At 33.7% G+C, this 24475-nt stretch overlaps 1 protein-coding gene across 1 annotated transcript; it reads left to right on the top strand.

The window, feature by feature from the left end:
* Window positions 1-10567: 10567 nt before the first annotated feature.
* LOC120336559 (uncharacterized) lies at window positions 10568-12669 on the top strand. Its single transcript, XM_039404257.2, has one exon. It carries the CDS (start codon window positions 10611-10613, stop codon window positions 11823-11825), a length of 1215 nt encoding a protein of 404 aa, XP_039260191.2. The 5' UTR covers window positions 10568-10610; the 3' UTR covers window positions 11826-12669.
* The last annotated feature ends 11806 nt before the right edge of the window (window positions 12670-24475 follow it).

Genomic DNA, 24475 nt, shown 5'->3' with positions numbered 1-24475 from the left:
GCAAACCTCTAACTAAGGTAAACGCACTAAATGCTGGTCCAACAATCGTATTCCGATTTACCAGAGATGGGGCTAAAGTGAAGCTATACCGGAGACCATTCATGTTACAATCCTTCAGCTTTATCGCATCACTTTGTTGAAATTTAGAATCGTGAAAAATCAATTCAGTTCGCTTTCAACGCACAAATTGATTGCAAATGTATGTATTTTGATTGAACCACCAATTCGGTTTCCAATAATGAGTCAGTCATCTTCACTGACGTCTACAACGCATTAATGGTAATATTGAAATGTCATGATTGCAAATCAAAATATTAGTTTTGTCAGTCATTGTTTAATTAAACTTCGAATCACTTTTCGTTTGAAATATTTAGTGAATATTTTATAATATTTAATCACAATCACAGTAATTTGATATTATATTAAAATATACATGAATCAGTTCGGTTCAAAATGACTTTAATAATTGTTGAATAAATGAAAATAAATAAACGAAAACCCGATCATTTTTGATAAACTAGTATTCAAATGAGGAAATATGTACTTGCACGCTTAAAAAAAACTCAAAATTATACAATTATCACAATGTTTATATATTTTTATGCAGTTTTTTATGCGCATGCATTAAGTGAAGGTTAATGAATGTTTCAAGCCTGATACTTATCAACATCTCTGTCTCATGCTTGGTGATACAATTTTTGTTGGGCCATTCTATTAGTTTACCGTACAACGAAACCAAAGTAACATTATCTAGTTTTTTTTAAATGTAATTTTGGAATAATTTGGCCAGACCACTTAATATTAAGAACTAATTGCGAGTGGCAGACTATATAATGTATTGAGCTCAATTTCATGTCGCTTTATTTCTGTCGTAACAAAATATAAATATATCGTGATGATGTAAACAAAATCATCATTTATACAGCAGTTAACTGAAAGGAAGGCATTCAGGGAGGTAGGTAGGTAGGTAGCAGGCATGCAGTTTCCTATAATATAGATTCCTAACTTGCCATGTAGCGTATAATTTTGTAAGAGAGACACTAATTGAATACTAGATCAGTTTAAAGATAGGCTGCAAGTTGAAGAAGTAGATAGTAGTAATCAACCCAAATGTATATGAAACAAGTCATTTTGTTGAAATTGTCAAGCTTATAGGGAAGTCTGATATTATATTACCAGGAACTTGAGTCGGAACTCAACCGAAATCTGATATTCTTACATTTCTGTCTGTACAGGAGTTAGAATTTGTTTGTTACACGTTAATTACCATAATTCGTATGTTTTCCATATATGATTAAATATCATATCCTTTCTTTCTGCGTGTATGACACATGAAGAGTGCTTGGAATTTAAGCGTTGAGAGTGAGCGTGAGTGTTATGAGTTATTCTATTGAGGTAAACGATGGAAAATTGATTGTTGATTGTTGGAAATATTCAGATCAGTGATCTTTTCACCATTTTACTAATGAGTCAAATGTAAAGCAAGTAAAATCCAGATACAGCTGTTCGCGAGAGCTTTTCTATTTCAGTTGCGGACAAAGGTTATATTATTTTGTTCTGGCAGTAGTGACCCCAGTTTTAAATGTTCCTCAGTTGTGAGTACAATCGTGGGTGCTCCAGAAGTGCGTGCACCAATATGGAGGTAACTAATTTTGTTCGCCCACTTTACATCAAGTGGTCAAAAGGGACTGAAACCTATTGGCAAGGGGTATATTCACTTGGCTAACACAGACAGTCCCCGAACTCGTGATAGAACTAAAAGAAGGAAAATCGGAATAAAATTATGCCTCAACCCTAACCTGGGTCACACACTACGGGAGTACCCAATCGTATAATACCTTCCCAAACATAGAAGAAACCTGAAAACCATTGAGTGCGTAGTCCTACCACAAATCGAATTTTATTTGTTAAAATTCATACGATGCATTCAATGCGTCATGTATTTAATTAATGCGTAATGTTGATTATTTTAGGTCAAATCAGGAAGTAGTTTGGTCAGTAAATTTATTGGCAATATTCAAGTGGACCAAAGTAAATGTAATGGATTTTTATTGTGCTCGTTACAGTGAGTTAGTATCTGATAATGATAAATGGCCCACGTTTCATATAAAATGTGGTTGTATTGTAGCGTCTTCTGCAGAGTAATTCGAGCAATTTGGCAAACCCTAAATGCCACCAAGGAAGAGGAAATTGAACAAAAATTGAAAGCAATTGCTTTGCTGAATTCCAATTTATTTCTGTCATTACTGGCGTGACAGGTTTTGTCATTTCCTATGAATTGTCACATCGTTTTTTATAAATAAGTATATGGAGCGCTAATTTTATAAAGAGAAAATTGTCAATGACAAAAATGCCTGCTTTATTCAAGCACTTAAAAATCATTTTAATGACTATTAGCAAAAAATGTCTTACGCAACTCACAATACAGTAATCAAACTGAAATTGGGTTGAAATGGAGTAGCTTAGCCCTTTGATTTTTGATATTTTGACATTTTTGGTGACAAATATGAAAGCAGTAAACGTTCTACGGTTAAAGGAGTGAAAATGTAGACAAAAAATAGTTTGCTTTGCTTCAATATTATCTTGATATTGAATAAGAATGAACAGATAGATGTTGGTAAGAAAGGTAAACATACAACATCGGTCCAAAATATGAATATTCACATGGTGGCTTCGAGAAAGAAAATAAGGTGAAATATTTCTGTACTTAGGAATATGTGTTGTAAAAAAGCATATACTATCTAACGCATAGTTTAAGAGATTATATAGAATATGCTGAATTGGTAAGAACTGTCTTTCTATATACATATCACTGAATCCTTGTTCAGTCTTATTCTGATCGGATGTGAAATATTTCGAAAAATATTTTTCAAAATAATTTGCATCAAGCTATTATGTAAATGTTAAATCATATTCAATTGTTTTATTGAGATATCGTGGTGTATATACTTTTAAATTTAGATAAATTTGCTGCCTTGTTTACAATACTGGCACAAAAGCAATTTATATTCAAGCATCTCATAAAATATGAACAAATCACATAAGGAGTTTTTCAATTTCTGCGCTATTCTGGCAAGAATGTGGTACAGTGAAACGATTGCGGTGACTGACAGTTTAATAAGTTTTTTCTATAATAGAATAAAAATGGATTTTCAACATAATAGTAAAATATTTTTCAATTTCACCAGTATTCAGAAAAATGACGTATCATAGTTTAAATATAAACAATAAAGGAACGAAGCATGGGTGGGTGACTTGATTTGGAAAGTCGTTAAAAATTTACTCACAAATGCTATTATACTCTAATTTTCTTATTTTTGTTATAGCATTTCCGTGACCACAAAATAAGATAAAACTGACATTAACGACCAGCGTTAACTGATAAGCCAATGAGTTTTTAACTCGCTCAAATGAATGTATACTTTATTCCAGATTGCGTATATTAAAAATCGATTTGGCTTCTGGAATATTTAGACTGTCTGCATATCCAGACTATTAAATTATTCTCTCGAGAATAAATGGAAAAGCCCGCCATTACCACGTGAGGTGAGGTGTTGGACGCTTACTCATGAAGTCTATAAAAAGGGTGAAAATGATTTTATTACAACCACGCTTGTTAGATTGATAACACGAGATTTGGATGCAAAACTTATCATTGGAATATGTCAGTACTAGCATGATTTGTAATGACACAGCAAATAAAGAATAGATTCTCGTGAAGAATGTTTGGTTATATTTTAATATATCCGTTCAGCGCATACAAAAACGTAAATTTTTTTAAAAATATTCCAGAACATTTTTAGAATATACTGTCTCGATTTGAGTGACTAATTTGCCTTCTGGTGAAAATGACAACGAAACACATTTTGGAAAGCCAATGCTCTTCGAATGAATCAGAATTATTGTGATTGGTGGGTGAGTTAGTTGACGCCAGTGATGGCAAAATTTGATGAATAATAACTGAAGTGTAACCAGTAATAACGCAGTTGCTTATCCATTCTACCGTAATGAAGCAACACAGATGGTATGAATGTGATAGTAAAGCATGGTTAAACGTCGATATGTTGATAAAAAGGCTTAGGTAAATAACATTGGAGCAGTGGAGTTCAATTAGGTTTCATATAAGAAAAATAAAATTAAAATAATTAGTATGGAAATTTGGAAAAAATTAGGGAAGATAAGGAAAAATAATAGCTTCTTGAATGTCAATGATTTTATAAATATATAAATGATAAACGCTGATTTTCAAAACGTGATTGCGTTTATAGAGTAAAGTAATGAATTCTTAATTTGATTTAAGAATTCAACGCTCGGAGCTGTTAATGAGAAATTAATTTGATTTATAATAACAAAGGTACTCCAATAATGTTAGCCACGGTTCAGATATATAAATGTATATTTTCAGTTGTATAAATGTTGTATGTAAAATTTTCTTTAGAAAACAAAAACAACGAATTTTGCGAACAGAACACTACTGTTATGCTAATGAGATGAGAAATGAATGACATTCCAGTAGACTGTGCGCTTGAATTTTGATTTCAAGTCTGTAGAATAAAAATTGATATAAACAGCAATGTATACTGCTCAGAGAAAGAGCGAGAAAGAGAGAGATCAGTAGTGAGGCACTACTTAGTTCATTATTACAAACGGCAATATTATAAAATATTTATTGAATATTAGAGTTTTTGTTTTTATATATTTTATTGAAATATTGTTTTTGACCCCATACTCAGATGAGCCTAAAACATGAGACGAAGTTAACTATTGGTTGGAACTAGACCTAGATCGCCAGTGATTTGTCCCTCAAATCGATTTTCGAGCGTCCCATTGACAATCCTCGTTTTGCGACTACAAATGATATAAAGAAGGAATCGAAATTTTATTAGTGATAAGTTGCAAACAGCGTACATTGGGCTCATCTTTTTAGCTAGCGAAGGAACGTATTGTTAGTAATAATATTCAATACACAGCATCATAATTTTCCAGCGTCTAGAAACCTTTCATAATTAATAAATGCCGTATAGAAAATTTACTTTCTCTTCCAACGGATATTGGAGACAATATGTAATTAATTAAATAATTCAGGTCAGTACTTTACGTTTCCATAACATCCGATGAAAAATTCCCAAAATTTCGAATATTTTTTTAAAAGTTGCAACTTATTGAATCGATCTTTGGCGCGGAGATAATGAAGGATTAATAAATCTTATAGCTGGACAATGCTTGATCATTTGTCAAGTACATCATATTCATCGGGTAGCTGAAATCTATACATGCAAATTAGCCTCCACGTTTTCTCCTCACGTATTGCCAATATTTAAGAAACATCAGTCTGACACTTTCTGATCAGAAAATGAAAAGACGACAGCCAATTCATTTTAACAATTCATCAACTTCACTCGACTATCCATTCGTGATTTTGAAAGACGTGAAAGAGACTGCATATCATTGTCAGTCATTGGCTGACCCTTTTCAGTCTGAAATGCCGGCTACCAATTTTTAATGAAAATAATTTCGTACAGTTCGCGGATAGTTTAACGCAAAGTCCTAACTTATAAGTCGGTATTTTACGTCGTATTTGGGCTCGGAATAGGATCAATAAAATATACATATTTATTTCAATAGTCCATACTCGTTACCCAAAATTAATGAGACTATTTACTTGACCGAAATAGTCTAACTCTAGAAGTACCGGTATATATATATATCCTTCAGGGATTCAAAGATATTTTTGTGGTACCGCTCCCGATTGGGCTTGTACATTTGGAATTCTAAATTGTAGACGGAATACCGGTTTAACTAAGGTCATACGGTCCCTGATATTCATACGGTCCCTGATATTTTACGACCTGACTTTTCATGCATCGTTTGTTGAAGAAACTGCCTCACCCGGTCAACCCCGTATCAGATCATGTGTAAATGTTTTCGGCATTTTATTCGACGATTGCCCTATGCCAAAAATTTTCATGATGAGTTAATGAGTATGAACTATAGATACCAAAGTTTGTCCTAAGATCGACAAAGAACAACTTTTCCGTGCATTTGGTTGAGGTTATTGCGGTTTTATTTTAACCAACTCTTTCTTTCTTGGGCATGATTGGGATGAGAGCAGAAAGGTACACCGTTGATAAAAAAAAACGATTAATTTCAAGTTAACTATTTATAACCTTCTTGCAAACTAATGAATCATGTTCCGTTTGTCTGACTAGAACGTTCACGAACCCAAATTTTACACGTGAGTGACGATTTAACAACGGTCACCTTTGCTGAGTCACGTGGCCACGGAAATCATTATGACATCACTATTTCCCATTCATATTTTTCTGATTAATAATGCCAGTGATGACAATCATTATCAATGGGTTGATCTTCTTTGGTACAATAAACGAGATCATTTTTAGAAACAGTCATACAGGGACATGTCTGTGTTTAAAACGACTTGAAAGCATTATTTGTGATGTCATATACAATTTGAACATAACACGCACTATCTCTTTTGGTTATTTGATAGAATTTACATTTAATTTTGTGATATATATTCAATGATTTCAGAGTCAACTATTAATTCAGAACTTAGGCAATGGACGTAGTCACAACTTGATTTATTTTAATTTTAGATAATAAAAATCATATCAAAAATTCGAGATGTGATACCATCTCTCTAATATGGCACCAATGCACGTATAGGTACAAAATGTTTATGCTTCGGAAATAGATATATAACGTGACACATATGAGTTTATCTTAATTTAAAATTGGAAATATTTAGCCAAGGGACTTTCTAAATTTGTTGACGCAAGTTATTGTTATGTTAAACAATTCAAGCAAACATAGTAGTGTCTGGTAATGTTCATTATAGGGTAAAAATAACAGAAAGTATCAATAATTTCATTGGATTTTCCCATTAATCGCATAAACCTGAACGCCATGACTAATTGGCAGTTAAATATGTTTCGAGTTTGAACTATTTATATATTTTAATTCGGTTTAGGTGTTACACTTAGACCTACACTAGGTTGGTATAGTTTATCGCTATGTCATTTAAAAAAAAGAAATTTACTCGAAAATTTCCTGTGATTTACGAATTTTATGATTAATATTCGAACCATCATGCCCTCACGATATAATGTACGGTAATTTGTTTTATTTTACTGATTTAGAAAAACCTTAAAATTAATTTAGCATCTGCGTGTTTACAGTTTTCATGTATATTTACAGCTGTTGTACTTTTCCATACAATGATATAGTTTTGAGATCAATTCTGTGTGCGAATCCCAATGGATATTAAACATTGATTTTGTCAATAGAAATTTGAATTATCATATAATTTGAAAATGTGGATAGAGTGAGTAGAGTTGATGGTATTTTTTAGAAGTTATATGATAAGTTTAGAAGCTTCGATGAAAAGAAAATTCGGACATCCTGAAGTATGCGCACCAAGATGGCGCACATCCTGTACTGAAGTTGTGTACCAGGTTAGGGTTCAGGTTGTGCGACATCTTGGTGCGCATACTTAGAAAAGTACCGAAAATTCAACTATATAGGATTCAAGATAAGAACAAATCCATACAAATTTGAGATATCTATGAAGCAAATCAGCTGCTTTAATGAGACGAATAGATTGTAATGAAGTACATTCTCAAATATGCTGTTTTTATTACTTATAAATATCGTTTGTCTTTGCTTTAAAGTTTGATCATCGTTTGAAAAAATAGACGAAAAAGCACAGCAGTATAAAATTTATAGATATAGCAGACTAGTTCCAATTTTCCAATTTCACAAAAAATATGTAGTAAGGTTATCACTTTTAGGTATTGTGAAACAAAATTCAATCATACCGTGCGCAACAGTCTGGTTACCAAACGGGAACAATACGTGATAAAGAATCTGTATCATAACTAAGTTTCACTGGCAATTTGAAGCATCGTTTCGGAGAAGTGAGAATTTAATGGAGTCCATCAATTTTCACTTGAGTAACCGGATATGTCCCCGATGATTTGTGACGTTGCTGAGGTCAACTGGTCGCTTCCATTTTGTTGTGCTTGAATATCACGTCGGCGCAAAGTAATCAGAACTCTCTGCGCTTCCGATGCCCAGCTGTCCGGTCAGTTGGCCGACACAGCGTGGTTGCTGTTTTGAGAAAATGACTGCAATTATAACCTGACCGTATTTGCCGCGCAATATCTATGTATTTTCTCAAACCATACTTGAAAAATACGTCTTCCAATGACACAAACTTTCAAGCGGAAATATGAACTTTTACGCACGACGCAAATCTTACGCTCTCACGCTTTCCTTGTCAAAAAAATTGTATGGTAGACGCCAATATTGCCAGATAAATATTTTTAGAAACCTCTTGTCGAGGTTTCTAATTTCATCCAAAAAAGCTGTACCGGTTTAATTTAAGGTTATTTCACATGACTCTTTATATACTTGTCGTAGGAGTGTAATCAGTGACCATTTACTTGTGATAGTCTGCGGGAAACTACAAAATATGGGCATACATACCTACAGGTAATTTCCCTTTTAAAAATTGCATTCGCATCGTACTGAATTAGTTAAATTGTGTTTGCGGTTTTTCCGAATCAATGTAAAAATAAACCGATATGTGGTGCATTTGAATTATTTCGATTTTCGTATTTGTGTATATTTATCTTGAATAAGGAAATGTAGCTGTTGGACTTAATTGTTTAATAGTCGTATGTAGCACATTGTTAAACCAATTACTGTTACGTTATTATCAAAAGAAAACTTGCAGAACTCAGAATATAGGAAAGATGCTGTAATTTGACAATTTTCATAAATGTATATATAAATGTACGCAGTAGCATTTTAAGTGTTGTGAGATCACAGATGCTCGGTGGTATAACGTTATGCATACGTTTAGGAAATATGAACTTTTAATATAATTTAAAACCATAAAATACATTACAGACTTTACGCAGCTCGACCACATTGATTCCCAAAAGCAAGTGCTATTTCTTTAGTTATTTATTGAATTTAACATGCACAACTGTAGTTTCGTCGCATGATGATAAGTGGCCGAAAACTTTTATCAAAAAGTACGATAGATTGATTCAGAATCCATAAATTAAAAAAATACCGAATATGTAAGATATAACATTTTTTTATTCTGTCTAATATTCGCTTTTGCCGATTTTTGGAACGTATTTTTGAGCACGTTTTTTCTATAGTTTTGAAGTAATTTCAAGTTCTATATTTACCTGTGTCCATTTTTTAAACTTGGTAAAAAGACATTGATGTAGTTTATTGCAGCACTTGCATTACTTCTATGATATGTCATGTCAAATAAAGTTCTTAATTTATAATAATTAGTTTGCAAATTGGAACGGTCTCTATAGTCATTTGTAATTGAAATATGACATTTGACCTGTGTTTGTTCTGAAATTGACAATTAAGAATGTGATGGATATGACGGTGAATTATTACTGCCCACAAATATCTATCGCTTCAATTCGTAAAATTTATCACAAAAATAGGATTACACTAGTGTTTCCGACACGTATTTTTGTGTAGATTCCGTCATTGCCTGATTCTCAAATATATCATAGTCTAGGGAGCTCAATTGGCAACATAAAAATAAAATGTCGAAACCTTATTGAGGAAGAAAATAAATAGCTGCACATTAAGGTGTCACATCAGCCATAAAATGGCAACATTTTGAAGATTACTTGTCAAAAACGGCTCGTTCAATGCTGATAAATAACGTATAAGTAATTGACATAATTTATTTACTTTATTTTTTCGAAACTTATATCGTTTGTTAAAAATTTATTGTATTTTTTCGATCAATAAATAGTTCGTAATTATAAAAGACGAGGCAGACACATTGAATTTGTGTAATTACTGTGTATAATCCGAAGAGGTCTGAACGCACACACAATGCGGAAATCCGAAATTATCTAAAATTAGGTAACGTGCAATTCAACAATCTGCGGAGTTTCGTTACCACAAATAAACTGAGGTGTGAGTATCTATCTATTCATGTCTAGCTCTCAACGGGGAATTTCAACAGGTTTAAAAGGGTGCAATATAAGGTAGATGAAACAAGGTTGTGCATATGAGGTATCGTAAATTTTATCCATGTAAGGAAAGTTACAATATTTATATATAGAAGAGTGATTAAAAAAGTTTGAATATGAAATATTAGATATAAAAGTGCCACACGAGAAAAAATGCTTTTATAATAAATATATCAACGTCCTGGTAATATAATCGGCTAGCATTCCGCAATGCTCCCTTTATAGCGAGTCAGTATTCCGGTTCCTTTTTGCAGTGGTATGGACAGCTTATTTAAGATAAAAGGTTAATTTATTTTGCCGTGTTCAGCAATGTAGTTTTATTTAGTTGCATTTTTTCCAGCTTTCTGAAGAGTATAGTCATTGATTTTAACAGATTTTGCCTTCATTTATATTCTTTCTGTCTCGTAAATAAAATATTGAAACCAATTTGGCGTTGGGTATCAAAAAAATGAATGTTCAATTTAATCAGTAGATAGTAAAGGTGAATTCGACGCCTTCATCATTTACATGAATTATTGTATTGTTACAGATATCTAGAAATCTATATAAAAACTTTTTACAAGCAAAATGACATCGGGGATGGCATTGGATACGAGTTTGTCAGAATTAATCAATAATGGAAGCGCAATGATATACAATGAAACAACGACAGTATTGCCATTATCGTTTACGTCAACTCCTTTACCGATTTCAACTTCACAGTATTCTCAAGCAAGATGGATTGTTGGGGAAGTGGTTCTTCTACTCATCACTCTGTTGACAGTTTACGTTTTTGTCGCTCTCGTTTATTATAGTTGGAGATTCCGCAACATGGCGCGCGTGAGTGGATGTGGACAAGAACGACGAGAGAGATATTTGCACTATTCGTGTGCTGCAGTGATGCTGATGGCAATTGCAAGATGTGTGCTACATCAAATCGTTGTATTTCTACCAAAAGGCCCAGGAGAGCTTTTAACCGCGTGTAGAACATTAATGGTAGCTGGGAAAAGTGTGTACAACGTTGCAATCTGCCTGACATATGTGCATTTGTGGCTCAGACAGCGTATGTTTTACACCAAACCCGAATTGAAACATTTGCGCACAAAAGTAGTTGAAATCTTTGATTGGGTTGTCCTCGTTATTATCATACTCACGTCGGCAGTTGTTGCATTTCTTACCTTCATACCGTTAGATGGCGAAACGGCCAAGATAACGTACCATCGGGAAAAATGCAGTGTATTTGAGTACAATTCTAGAGTTGCTATGTATTTTTATGCGGGACTTTCGTGTCTATACCAACTATCTTTGATAGCTTTATATGTCTATCCAATCCTCATGCAAATTATTCATCAGAAGAAAGAAAAACCTGGTTCAACGAAGGGGAGTTCAAACACAGGCGTTGCAGCTTATCCTGCACTATGGTCTGGTATTCGTAGAAGTTTTATATTGACCGTGGCTATCATCGTCACTGACGCAATAACTGGAAGTCTCGTTTGGATTTTGACCAAGAAATATATTGAACTTTTGTCATCTATTATTGCACTTAATGACATTAACCTCACCGTAAATATCATCTGCGCACTTTGCACTTTTCGAAATTGGAGAAAAATCGTTTTTGGATTTCCAGTTTGTAGGAGAATGGGATGGCATCATGACGAATTTCAGCGTTCATCAAGGAAATCCACCCCCTCACACTTGATGGGGTTAGAGTGTGAAGATGAAGTAGATTATGACGCTTTAAAAGTTAAACGAAATTCTGACGTCACAGAACATGGAGCCACTCCTAAAATGAACTCTGTTTAAACATAAAATTTTATATTAAGTTCTGCGTACAAAGAGTACACACACGTTCATGTCAGAAACGTTAAAGATGGCACACGGATAGAATGCCATGCGCTTTTCACAACCCTGCAGGTGTTTTGTTGAATTCACGGCATCGTTTACAGTTTGTATGTCGCCAGAATATTTGACAATGTGTTGGCATGCATTCAAATCCATTGCTAAAGCTATATAAAATGGTCTGGAGAGCATTTCACTTTAGGCATCAAAATGAACGACACAAAGTGTGAAACACCATATGTAGCTTCTTGACCACCTCTTGCGAATATTTTTCTGCACTTAAACATTGTTTAAAAAGATAAAACTGCATCACAATACATTTATGTACATAGTTGTATATGCTTTTTTTCTCATTTTGTATCACGTTTGCAAAAAATTGGAATCCTAATGAATTGATTGATGAACTTCAGTACGTCATTGTTATGACTTCAATTTTAAACTTTGAAATTTGCATCTGTATCGTGTGGTCTGAGACATTCATCCAATATTGCATATTGAAATATTGCATAGAGATATACATAGATATGTTTTTCATAACACTGCCATAAAAACTATGTAACTTTTTCCGATATTTATCTCACACCATGTAACACCATTTCCAAGTTATAAGGGAGGCATTGGGACACAGAACCTTAATTAAAAAAAAATTGAGCATTAATTGAGTGCCGTAAAATGTAAGTTCAAAATCTTTAACACTGATTATGTTTTGTCATGTAATAATTAGATTAGTTTCATTTGAGTTCCTTTTATATTCCTTCCAATTATGAGCGAAATGAATTTTGAAATCAAATAAACAAAACACTCCTAAATATTTCTAATTTTGTGAGGTGAAATTCAGAGTAGATATTCCGAGTTTATTCCTAAGATCTTTAATGGCGAGTACCATTATTGCTAACAACAAGAGAGCAATGCTTAAATGTATGGACACGAAAAGCAAAACGAAAGTGGAAAAGGAAACCCATGGAGTCCACAGGAAATAATTAAAAGTAATAGCTTTCTAATGACAATAGTAATATTTAATCACTGTAAATTACAAAGCAAGACTTGGAGGGAAGCGATTTTTTACAACAACAACAATATTACAACAATCCATAGGTCCACTCCACGTCCAATTAGCCAGAAGATTAATTTGGTAGAACGTAGTATAAGACTGACCGCCTTTCGGAAGCATAACAGTTTATGGCAATCTCAACAAGCAAAAATGAATAAAGCTAGTTTATTGTACGCTTACACCTGCGACATATGCGACGTATGAAATTCCAACCGCCAACTTGGGTATTGAATAATGATAACTAACAGGGCAAGAGTAGAATATATATGTTAAAATACATCATAAGAAGGGAATAACTCTTTGCGAGCAGACATATTCAGATTAATTCATTTTTGGAAAACGAAAAATTTCAGTCCGTCAAAAATCAATGTAACTGACAGTGGATATACGATTGCCAAGGTAAAAATTTTCTTCAAAAATACCTCTTCCATCACAATCGTTTATGATAGGAATTTCTGTCAGTTTTTAGGTCACTGTGCCCTGCTATCGCTACCATTTTTGCTCCCTTTTGAAAATTCTTCAAATAAATTTTTTCTGTATTTTTGACATTTCACAGTATGTACACATTTGAGATACTTTTAGTCCATGATTCGAAACTCGATATAAACGTATGTGGAGCATTTTAAAATCTATTACTCTATTGTTAATAGACAAAAGTAGATAGCGTTGTAACTTCAATAGCATATCTTTCGCATTTAACTTTTAAATTACTGATTTTAAATTACTTTAATTGATTTATGTCATAATCAAGATCATGAAGGCACAGTCAACCGCGTAACATCTTGCATTTAAAAATGTTAAAAGCGTTCTTGAAATACTAAGCTGTAAAAAGTTGAAATTAGCACCCTTGTCATGGAAAAAATATCATTTTAACTTTTATGTTGAAAGGTCAAATATTTTCCGGAATTATATGAAAGTTCTGTTTTTATTGACGAAATGATTAACCACATTTCACTACACTTCTCCAAACACTCGGTTATGTAGGTATGTTCACTATTGAATGTGCATGTTATATTTCCATGAATGTCTATAATTCAGGGTGGTCCAAACCCAGGCCCGCGTGCCACATGTGGCCTGCGGCTTCATTATCTGTGGCCCGCGTCGCGTTTGCGGTGTTATTTCGTCATGAAAATACCCAGAAAAATCTTTTGACATATTGTTACATCACTAATGTCACTGAGTTGACTAGTGTTATGGCTAGCTGAGGCAACTAGCAAAGTTGACTAATGGCTAGTCCAAATTGTTAACTGGCTTTCCTCGGGGATATATGTTAACAAAATAGGCTTCATAGCAAACTAAAAATCGAATGAGGAATCTATTAGCCTAGGTTGGCTATGCCTGATGACTAAATATTAATGTTATGACCGAACAATAAAATTCCTGCCTGGTCTTTTCTTGCAACCAGCCTAACCAGTATTACAAAAATGCGTCAGGAAATTTAGTAATTATTCTCCTGTATCTCAAATTTGGTAAAATTCGGTAATCAAACAATCTGCAGTTATTTATGAGTTATTTTGTAAAAATGAGTTTGAAAAGAAAGCTGACCAATTCAAACAGATAATGAATGGATATGGGAAGGAAAATCCCACAATGCTTGATTTGTCTACAAGTACTGTCGGTGACAATCTGGAACGGCATTTTCTTCTTATGTTACTTTCTCCGTTAAGAAGAGTTTGAAATCCTACACTAAATGTAGATATAATAAGATTTTTGCATGTTTTAGTGAGTTTTTTTGGTGGCTTTTGCATTTTTTTTTCATCTTGATAAATGACAAATAATGATCAATATGTTTGGACAATAAAAATGTTTGTTTTGTATTGCACTGTTTACCAATCTTGGCACCATTGTGGCCCGCGAACAATACAAAAATAATAGTGTGGCCCGCGAGGCCGACAACCTTGAACCACCCTGGTCTATATTGTTGAAATTCCAACACGTAAAACAACATTGACTACTATAACATTTACCTGTAACTTTACTCCTTCATATGATACCGGAGAATGTAGGGCGACTGCGAAAAAATGATTGGTTTTTTATATGATAACTTTGGACTTGCTGCGTATGCAGTGTGACTATCAATTATCCATTTGGTTTTGTCTTAGACTGGACTATTATTCCATCGTTCGTTGTGGAGACTAGAGGGAGGGAGGAAACACATGCAAACGGCGTGGCTTAACAGGCCCCACCACCTATGGATCGTTTTGCTATTTTTCTCTCCAACTACTGAACCAATTGCTTTGAAATTTTCAGTGGTTAAAGATTTAAATTTTCGCTAGAAGGCTATTACTTTTATTTCAAATATTTCTGTGAGCTGTATGAGAATCGCTTTTTGTGTGCAATGACGTCATCAAATGTTGCCACCCTGTTGCGGTTCCGCGACCTCATATATATCTAAGGATTTCTTGCGCATATGGTTTTGGGAAGATTAATATGGGGAATGGTAAACTGCGGTACCTGATATGGTAATACAGAAGTGACTCGGATCACTTGGTATTTCAATTCACGTTGAAACTGAATTATGAAGAATGGATCATCGTCACAGGACCTGGTAAAGCTATGACAGTCACTGTACCCCGAAAAATTACTGGAAAGTTACCGCATATGATTCTCGGGGAGTTGGTGATAAAATATTTCGTTTCGCCCTCCGTGTCCATATATTTGAGCATAGCTCTCTTGTGTTTTTATATGATTGGTATGCCTGTTCACGTTTAACTCCGAGGTTATATGTACAGTGGTTATCGTGCATGGAAGTTTTGGTGAAAAGAGTAAGGTACACAAAGAAAACCCAGTGACAAATAAAAGTAAAATAGTTGACCTAAGAATGTCTGAAGAAGTCTGACCTTGGTCAGACGAAACGTTTCAGAAATATATTTGTGTTAGTATGCAGCAAGACTCTTGATTCACTTAGGACTTTAATTAACTCAGGTAAAAAAAAAATTATTGGTACGATTTGATTTTTAACATATTTTACACCCAACAAAACGAACTAATTCTCAAGAAAATGCAAATACATACGCAATCTACATTCATCTGCTTAAAAAATAATAAAAGCGGAGTGACAAATGTAAACAAAGAAGATATTATATAAATGATTTAAAAAAATTGATCTTACATGTATGCATCCCGTTCGTTCAATATTCAGCTCTATAGCGATACCATGCGACTATATGCCAAGGTTGTATATTATGCTAAGACAGGTGCGCTATGCCATTTTATACTCGAATAAGGACCCAAAATGTACCTTATTTCCCATTAAAAGAAACTAAAAGAAGAAATGCAACCAACGTTGCGAAATTGACATTGATGCATTTAATAGCGCATATAATACAATGAACCCATAGAGCGGTTCCTTGTTTTGAATAGCAAATGCCTCGACTGGGATAGGACTCCGGTTATGGTTTCACTTATTTCATTTTGTGGGTATTGTAGAAATACCTTTTCCAAGCTTTGTAAGCCTAAATATACAGTCTCAGGATATATGAAATGCATTCTTGAAACAAGTACAGAATGCATCTCATGAATGTTTACGAACAACTTTGCTCACAAAAAACGTATTTATCTTATATGTAGCCTCAGCACATACTGAATAGTAGTATCGAGAATTTCGATAAAATCCTTGTTGTATATACATGGATGTATATTTTCCTGTTGTATGTAAGATGATTTTGAAAGTGTGAAAGGATGAAACCTAATACTTTGGTTTCTTTCACGGTGAGTCATATCCGTTTGAAATTCTGTACTGAACTAGTTTTACTTTTAAAATGAATTAATAAATTGACCTGCATTTTACAGCATTTCAAGAATGTTGATTTGACCAAAGTTCAAGAGATGCTGTTTCCCATATCCAAGTAATGGGCGAAAAAGCTTGAGTTATTCGATTGTATTCTATCTGCAGCCCACATAGTCGAGAAGTTCAATTCGATTCTAATTAGCAAGATATTATAATTACTGGCTACAGCAAGTTACACTCACTACTCATTTTTTATTTGTGGTTTAGTCTCAAATTTTTACTGTGTAATATGCTACTGGCATACGTAATTTATATTTGGAAATATTCATTGAATGTTCACATCCATAGTTTAAGCTTGACTGTGTTGATCTATTTTTAGTGAATGCATACTACAACGAGTAAACAATGGAATGCATAACTTATGGAAATAACCTTTTCAACCGCATGATTACCTCGAATGAATAATGTTACAGTTCTGTGCTGATCCGCGCTATTTCTTTCTCGTGGAAAAACTTTGGTGAGAGTCAAAGTAGAGGGAATTTGTCAGTGAGGTTGGCAGGACACTACTAAAAAGGCAGGTATCACATGTATCATAGACTTAAAAGGTAGGTATCCGGGGGCAGTGGTAGGGTCCGGGTTGGCAGAGAATGCAGAATGGGTGTCTTATTGTTATTGTACAATAACTTATATTGCATTGTTAGAAAGATTATCAAAATACACTCGTATAAACTGAGTTATGGACGACACGAGATTGCATTTACCTTATTTGCTATGGCTGATAGAGATACAAGATTTACAGCTTAGATCAAAGCCAGCAATAAGAATAACGTGACAATTCTTACAGCAGTAGGCCATTGTAAGGCAACATCTGCGTAAACTGTATTTATGGGCATGCAAATACATTCATTGGCTGGAACTCTCGGCGTTTTAGGGGCTGTCAAAACTGACATTTGAAATTTTTTACGATGTAAGGGTTCCCAACAGAAAGTATGAATTCCAATTAAGAATATATGTACAGTAATAGCCTACCTTGTTTGTCACGTTAAATGGGGTAAGGTTACTTTATTTTCACTGATAATATGAAATTCTTGAAGTTCTAAAACTGGAATAGGATAGGATTCATATTCTTCGTCATCCTCTTAGTGTGAGTCACTGTGGTTCGCAATACTTCGATTCATAAATAGCTCCAATATAATATGAAATATTAGAATGTAACGGAAATCTGCATAAAAACTTCTCCTAATGAGCCAAACTGAAAAAGAGTTATATGGAAAATATAACGTAGGGAATCTATTCCAAAACCAAAATATTATTTTTGAACCCACAAATCAGACTGAAAATAAAAATTAAATAAATACCGTTAAATATAGTTGCATCTCTATAACTTCCTATTATACAAGCATGCTATCATACATTGATGTTGTGAGTAAAATATTGGTTTGTAATTTTAACTGGTAAAAGTCGTCCGACTAAAAATATACCCAGAAGGGTCATAGCGCGTGACTTCAATCAGCATTCTTTTTAGTCCAATCTTATATAGCCTATCTATTGACCAGTAAACAATCTACTGAGCGCTGCGAAGCGAATCAGTTTATGCACGATTTAACATACAAAAATGATTCAATCAACGATTTCTGATGAGTTAGGAACAAAGCTATTTTTATCGCTCTCGATGTCAAAATATAAACCATTCGGTTCCTAAACGTACGAGATTTTCCACCGGTATTACAGATAAAGTAAGCACCCTTAGATTGCACTATGGGTAATGTCGTCACCGAGTGTCGAAACTATCGTAAGACTCATAAGTCTAGGATTCAGAAAGGATGTCAGACAGATTATAACTTGTGATTCTGAGACAAAGGGATGTGCAATTTGTGTAGTTATATTCTTGATTACTATCCTGTTATTGCTTGATTGCAAACTTTTTGATGTGTTTTTATGATTCCGTTTATCTTAGGTTAGGATTAATTAAGTTAGCAAAAGTATTGAACTTACAGAAAAAAAGCAGAGAAAGGAGTAATCTAACCAAACCTAAATTACGAAAGAGACAATAAATCCATTTCTCATCGCACTAGTCTATGATACCTGACATGATCATCTAACCACTTGTTTATTTCCAATCAGTTTGAGCAGGCATCGATCTTTTTAGAACGCCTGATTGCATTATTTAAATTGAAATTTTAAAAGATTAGGCTCGCGAATCAATGTACATTATATTATTTCATTATTCATGCCAATTTGAACCAGACTAATCTTGATTGAAAGATTCAAATGTAAAATATTCGATATATCCTTTTGTAATTATCAAACAAAATGTCAACGTGCTTCGCAAGTTGGCCACCACGCTCGATAGCAATAGTTTTATTCAACCTTGTGTAATACATTGCAGACAACATCTATCTTCTGTTGTCAAGCACTGTTTCGAAAAAAGTAAAGTTATAACCTACGTTTAGGCATAAGCATGCTGTTTCGACTATACGAATTGTAGCAACTGGTTTACGTCTAAGAAGGGTTGAATTTGCTTCTATTCCATATTATAGTAGTTTAAAAAGATGAATAATAATTTGCACCAAAGTTGAATTAATAGACTAAATTTCTAGGCCCCAAAATGGGCAAGGCCAAAACAATTTATTTTACCAATATCTTACCTTGAATGAGCCTATCAATAAATTATAAATATACGTAATCATCTATGAATAATTTGGCTGTCTGCTGTACTAAGGTGTTTGGTCGTACGATATTAGCAGAGCCATAGTATTGGTGTAAAAGGATGGTTAATCTGAACATTTTTCAAATTTCTCGAACTGGTATAAATCATTGCGATCGTGTTTAACTGTAAACGACAAGATAGCCTATTATGCCACCAGTCGTATACTTCGTGTAGGAAGGTTACTTACTACGGCAGTATTTATCTTGAAATGCGATCAAGACAGTTGTCCACTACTGTAAATGTCATTTCCGAATCTGGTGTAAAGCAATGTAGATTCCCACGCATTCGTACATCTTGTGAATGTCATGCGTTTTTTAAAAAAAACATTAGAAACATTTTAGAAATTACTTTTTCAATTTCATTTTATGTAAATGAACTATCCTGAGTTTATGATGACATCATAATTCAAAAATCCACTTTTTGAATACAATTCGGTTACCATCGTTACGAAATCGTTTTAATGTGAGTATGCGCGAATTTATTTGTTTACAATCGAAACCTATTTCCCCAATTACTTGTTATCATTTCCTTGTGTGATCGCTTGAGTACAGAATCAATTTGATGTATTTCTCTCTAAATTGTTTTGGTAATCTCACGTTTTTATATATGTTCAAGTATGCACCATTGAAAAGAGTGTCTCTCTAAATCCAGACTCAACTATGACACAGCGGGGATGTAAAAGGCTAATCTCGAAAAAGCGTAAATCTATTTGAAAATTACTTCTATTTTACTGTTGCTTCTTACACGTGCCGTATAGGTTGAATTTGAAATCACGTACATTTTATGAATTCAGTGCATTCGCACTTTTCTTTCATAACGTTTTTTACTTAAATTTTTAAAACCATTTTTTTTTTAGTTTACCGAGTAAGTATATCGAGCAAATAGTAACCATATGACTTGATTTTACTGTTCACGTCCATGTGTGGTTCCTAATAATCTCAAGTCTGATTGGATGTTAATCAGGAATCGAGACGAACCAGGAAGTAATTGAAATTGATTATTGATAATAAAATCATCTGTATGTGTGACATCATAACTGGAGGTGATGAGTAGTTGCCATAATTGGTGTCCTTCGAGATTTGTTGTGATACTATTTTCATGTTTTGATGAAATGTACCATCCTCATTCTCAATTGTGGCCCAATATATTGTGTAATTGAAGTGCTGACTGCAAATATTCAACCGGAAAAGGTGGGTTGTTGTAACTACCAAATCCATTAATATAGCAAATCAATGAACAAATATAAAAAATATAAATAGATATGTAAAAGAAGAACATCGCCAAAATAAAATATTCAAACACTGCTGTTTAGAATCGTTAACCAAATTTCCAACCGACAGGCTTGTCATTCATTAATATCCATAGTCGGAGGTGTGGCGCCGGTAGTAGCAAAAATATTTGACATAACTATAACTTTACCTTAGTCTAACGGTTTAAATTTAAATTAATGAACTCGCTCTTCAACCCAGGAGAAGTTGAATTTATGAAAAATGACAGAATCGCATCAATTATTCACAACTCGAAATAATATTTTTTACACAAAATATATTTCTTTGTGTCGAAACAATTTATTTGATTTATTCATTTTAGGACAGTTTGATTTTGTCCTGTCATTCTTACATCTTTGAGCATATTATGTGACAGTCACGAAGCTGTTCCCCAGGTCTTCGTAGGACCTTGTCCAGTCAAGCTTAGAATATATATGTCCGATACTTTCTGATGCTCGTTGTCCGTTCTTGATTTCAAAATATTTTTCTCGATCAATGATTACAGAATTGAATGAGCGCCAATTGCAAGTCATGTTAGTTCAGGGCAACTCGACTATTGTTTGTCACGTATATAAAGAAAAATCGCACCTTTAATACAACCATATAAAAATCGGGGAAGCGCGATTAAAATCTTTTTAAAACTGCTGTGTAGAGTATTTGTAAATGTCAAGGTTATAAGAAGTTCATACGTTATTATAAAAGATTATACGATTGTAGAAAAGTGCGATGTGAAGGCGCTGATTACTATTATGATTAAATATTAATCTATATACTAAACATAAATTTTATATTGTACAACAATAACGTAGGTAGATGTTTAGGCTTTTCGTTGGTTTTTGGTAGAATTAGGTATTAGGGTAAATATGATGAAACTCCATAAAGAGCGGGGAGAGAGATTATTTGTATACCGCCCGCCACCATTTCAAAAACAAAAATAACCTTTGCTAAAAACGTACTCGCTCATATAACATTTTTTAATTTAGTCTAGAGTACAGCGGTGAGGGAGGGGAAACTAGAGGAAGTTTGCGAAACCATTTGACTTAGATGAGCACGATATATGCAAGGTATAACATGTATTGCTCTGTCATAGCCTTTTTTATGGCCGCCCCATCAATTTTTTAGGGATTAATGGATAAATGCGCCAGACTGGAGTATATACTTAGCAGAAAGACACGTTAAACAAGTCACTCTATCTGATTTTAACAAAACGTTTTTGATTTCATTGCTGACAGTGTTATAACGAAGGATTTTTTTACATTTTGTATAAGATACGTTAATACGGTAATTGAAGACTGGAATACAATTCTAATTCCCTCCAACGACTTCAAATAGTTATTAGAAAAATTTTATGATATTATCTGGAAACCAAGTACTCGACTGAGAATGATGCCTTATCATCACTCGAGTCGGGTCGGCTAAATATGCACTTGTTTATTGGCTTTGACCAACATCATGACTTGCTACCTGATTAAAATCGCGCGGTGTACCGTTTGCTATTATTAAATTTATTTAATGTGCTCGTTGTTACTGAATGTTTCAAAAATTCAAAAATAAAAAAGGAAAGTTATATCGCGTGCAAATCCTCAATGACGTCCTCGGTCATGTAGGCAATGATGTCACCCTAATGTTGAAATCGACAAAAAATGCGCAGGTATGGATCAATCACTAGAAAATTTAAATATTTATGCCAAAAATGTCGAAATTGGTACTTTTGGCAGAATTATAGTGGAGGCAGCTATGAGTTTGATTGGGAAGTAACATTGCGTTTTTTAAACATTTGACAGAAAGACAGGGCCGGTCGGGATTAATTTCTTAAGGACGTAGCAATAGTTTATCCAAATTGTTCAAGTTATTGGAATAATAACTCTTGACGATATTTTGCAATTTGATTTTTATTTCATTTCCGTCTAAAAATTGTTTGACAATCTTTACTAATATATCGTTAACATTAAAAGAATGTGTAGTAAAATCACTCTCGATTCGAATTCACATCCGCACTCGTGTGTGGTCTACTGTGAGTCAGTAACATTTATAGAACGACGCTCGTGTTAGCGGTACATATTGGTACCGATTTCCTTCATTGTCTTGTGCAAATCGTCGTGCAACGACTTTATCTAACCTCAATATTTTTTCGTGCTTCTGCTTTAGTTATTTATAGTGAGGATTTATTTTTACAATCACGAAGTTATATTTTTATCTAAACATTTTTATCTATTAATGATAGTAGCTAACTCCATATCCACTTAATCCTGATACATACAGTAAACACCGTACTAGTCTACGACTGGCGTATTCCACTTAGGTGAAGCGTATTTCTATATTGAACATTGAAAGTAATAAAATATTGTATCATCCTCATTGCAGTTAGAGATTGTCTTGCCCATTTTAGTACTAAGATGTAAATTTTAACATTTATTGGAAGCGTGGTATAGAAATAAGCGTTGTCAGTGAAGAAAACGAATGATTGTAACTGCATTAATAATATTTACCTTGGAACTAAATGTACAGCTATTTGAATCGTTGTAATGATATTTTATAAAAATTGAGCCTGAACGAGGTGACTTTATTGAGAAATAAGATCCACTGGCAGTAAAAGAATAAGATCAAACCGGGCACGACAGCTAAAAAAAGCATGTCTAGCGAGACAATGTCGAAAGATTTAAATATCCGTCCGATATAATATCTCTGAAATAAAAACGGCGAGGTCGTATATAAAATATAATTTGTAATTCGAAAGCGAATTTCGGGTAAATCATGTATTAGAGTATTAGACCATCATTTACTTCAGTCTCAACTTGACTCAATTTTACTGAATTTTCTCAACATTAGGCTTAGCAATTGAATCCGCGTGTATCGACAGGTATTATGGGCAAAACCTATTTAAAATTTTATGAGACCGCCGTCTCAGAATTCAATAAGATTTCTTTCGTTGCTTCAACTACGAGAAAAACGCCACGGGAAACTTTCTGAGAAATTCTATCATTCATCAAAACCCACAAGCGCACGAGTTTACATTCAGTCCGGTTAATGCGTTCGTCGGCATAAGGGGTTTCTCTATCTCGCAGGAAATATTTACTTGGTAATACTTGATCTATTACTAAGTAATTGCGATATAATGTTAGATAGCTGTTGTTGAAAGGTTATACTAATTATGAGCAAATGTTTTGTTATTTCACTAAAATTAAATCTGGTGTAACTAGTGGCCATGACATACGTATACGCGAGGAAATTGCTTTGTAGATATGAGCCGTTATGGAATAAGTCGTAATTTCTAGTGATGGTGGTTTTAAACTTTACAACAACATTATACTGTTAGTTATACAGAACGACTATGTTAGAAGAGTTTATTTTGAGAGTAGATCAAGGTAATATTAAACAACAAAGATAAATATAATTTACATGGAATTATGGTTGTTGCGATTTTTTTATTCATCAGGAAAGCTCTGAAAATATAAATATATAATTCTCGAGTAGCGAGAACTGCTAAGTAAACTCATTTTTGTGGAGGACATTATTTGTATAATAAATTTATCAGTTTCACTTTAATAAGGGCTCGGACTAAAAAATTATCAAACTTAGCAAGACTCAAATCAGAGCTTTTTTAAAGCTGCGATGCCATGAAATAGTTATAAGCCACTGCATTATAGAACACTAGTTTACAACTCTATCTTCGAAAATGTTTTCGGTTAACTATAAGAGGGACATAAGCCTTATTCAGTCGTAATTTTACCTAAATCTCAATGGAGTTTTGTGAGCATACAGGAGTGAACATGGATTGACTCCAACGAGGGGTATTTTAATTTAATATGTTCAGAAACATATATATATTGACATTCACAAAACAGAATATTGAGA

Source organism: Styela clava, chromosome 2 (genome assembly GCF_964204865.1).
Source record: "Styela clava chromosome 2, kaStyClav1.hap1.2, whole genome shotgun sequence".
In the NCBI taxonomy this organism is placed as follows: domain Eukaryota; kingdom Metazoa; phylum Chordata; class Ascidiacea; order Stolidobranchia; family Styelidae; genus Styela; species Styela clava.
The sequence above is the reverse complement of the archived record's forward strand: the minus strand, read 5'-3'. Positions and strand labels throughout refer to the sequence as shown.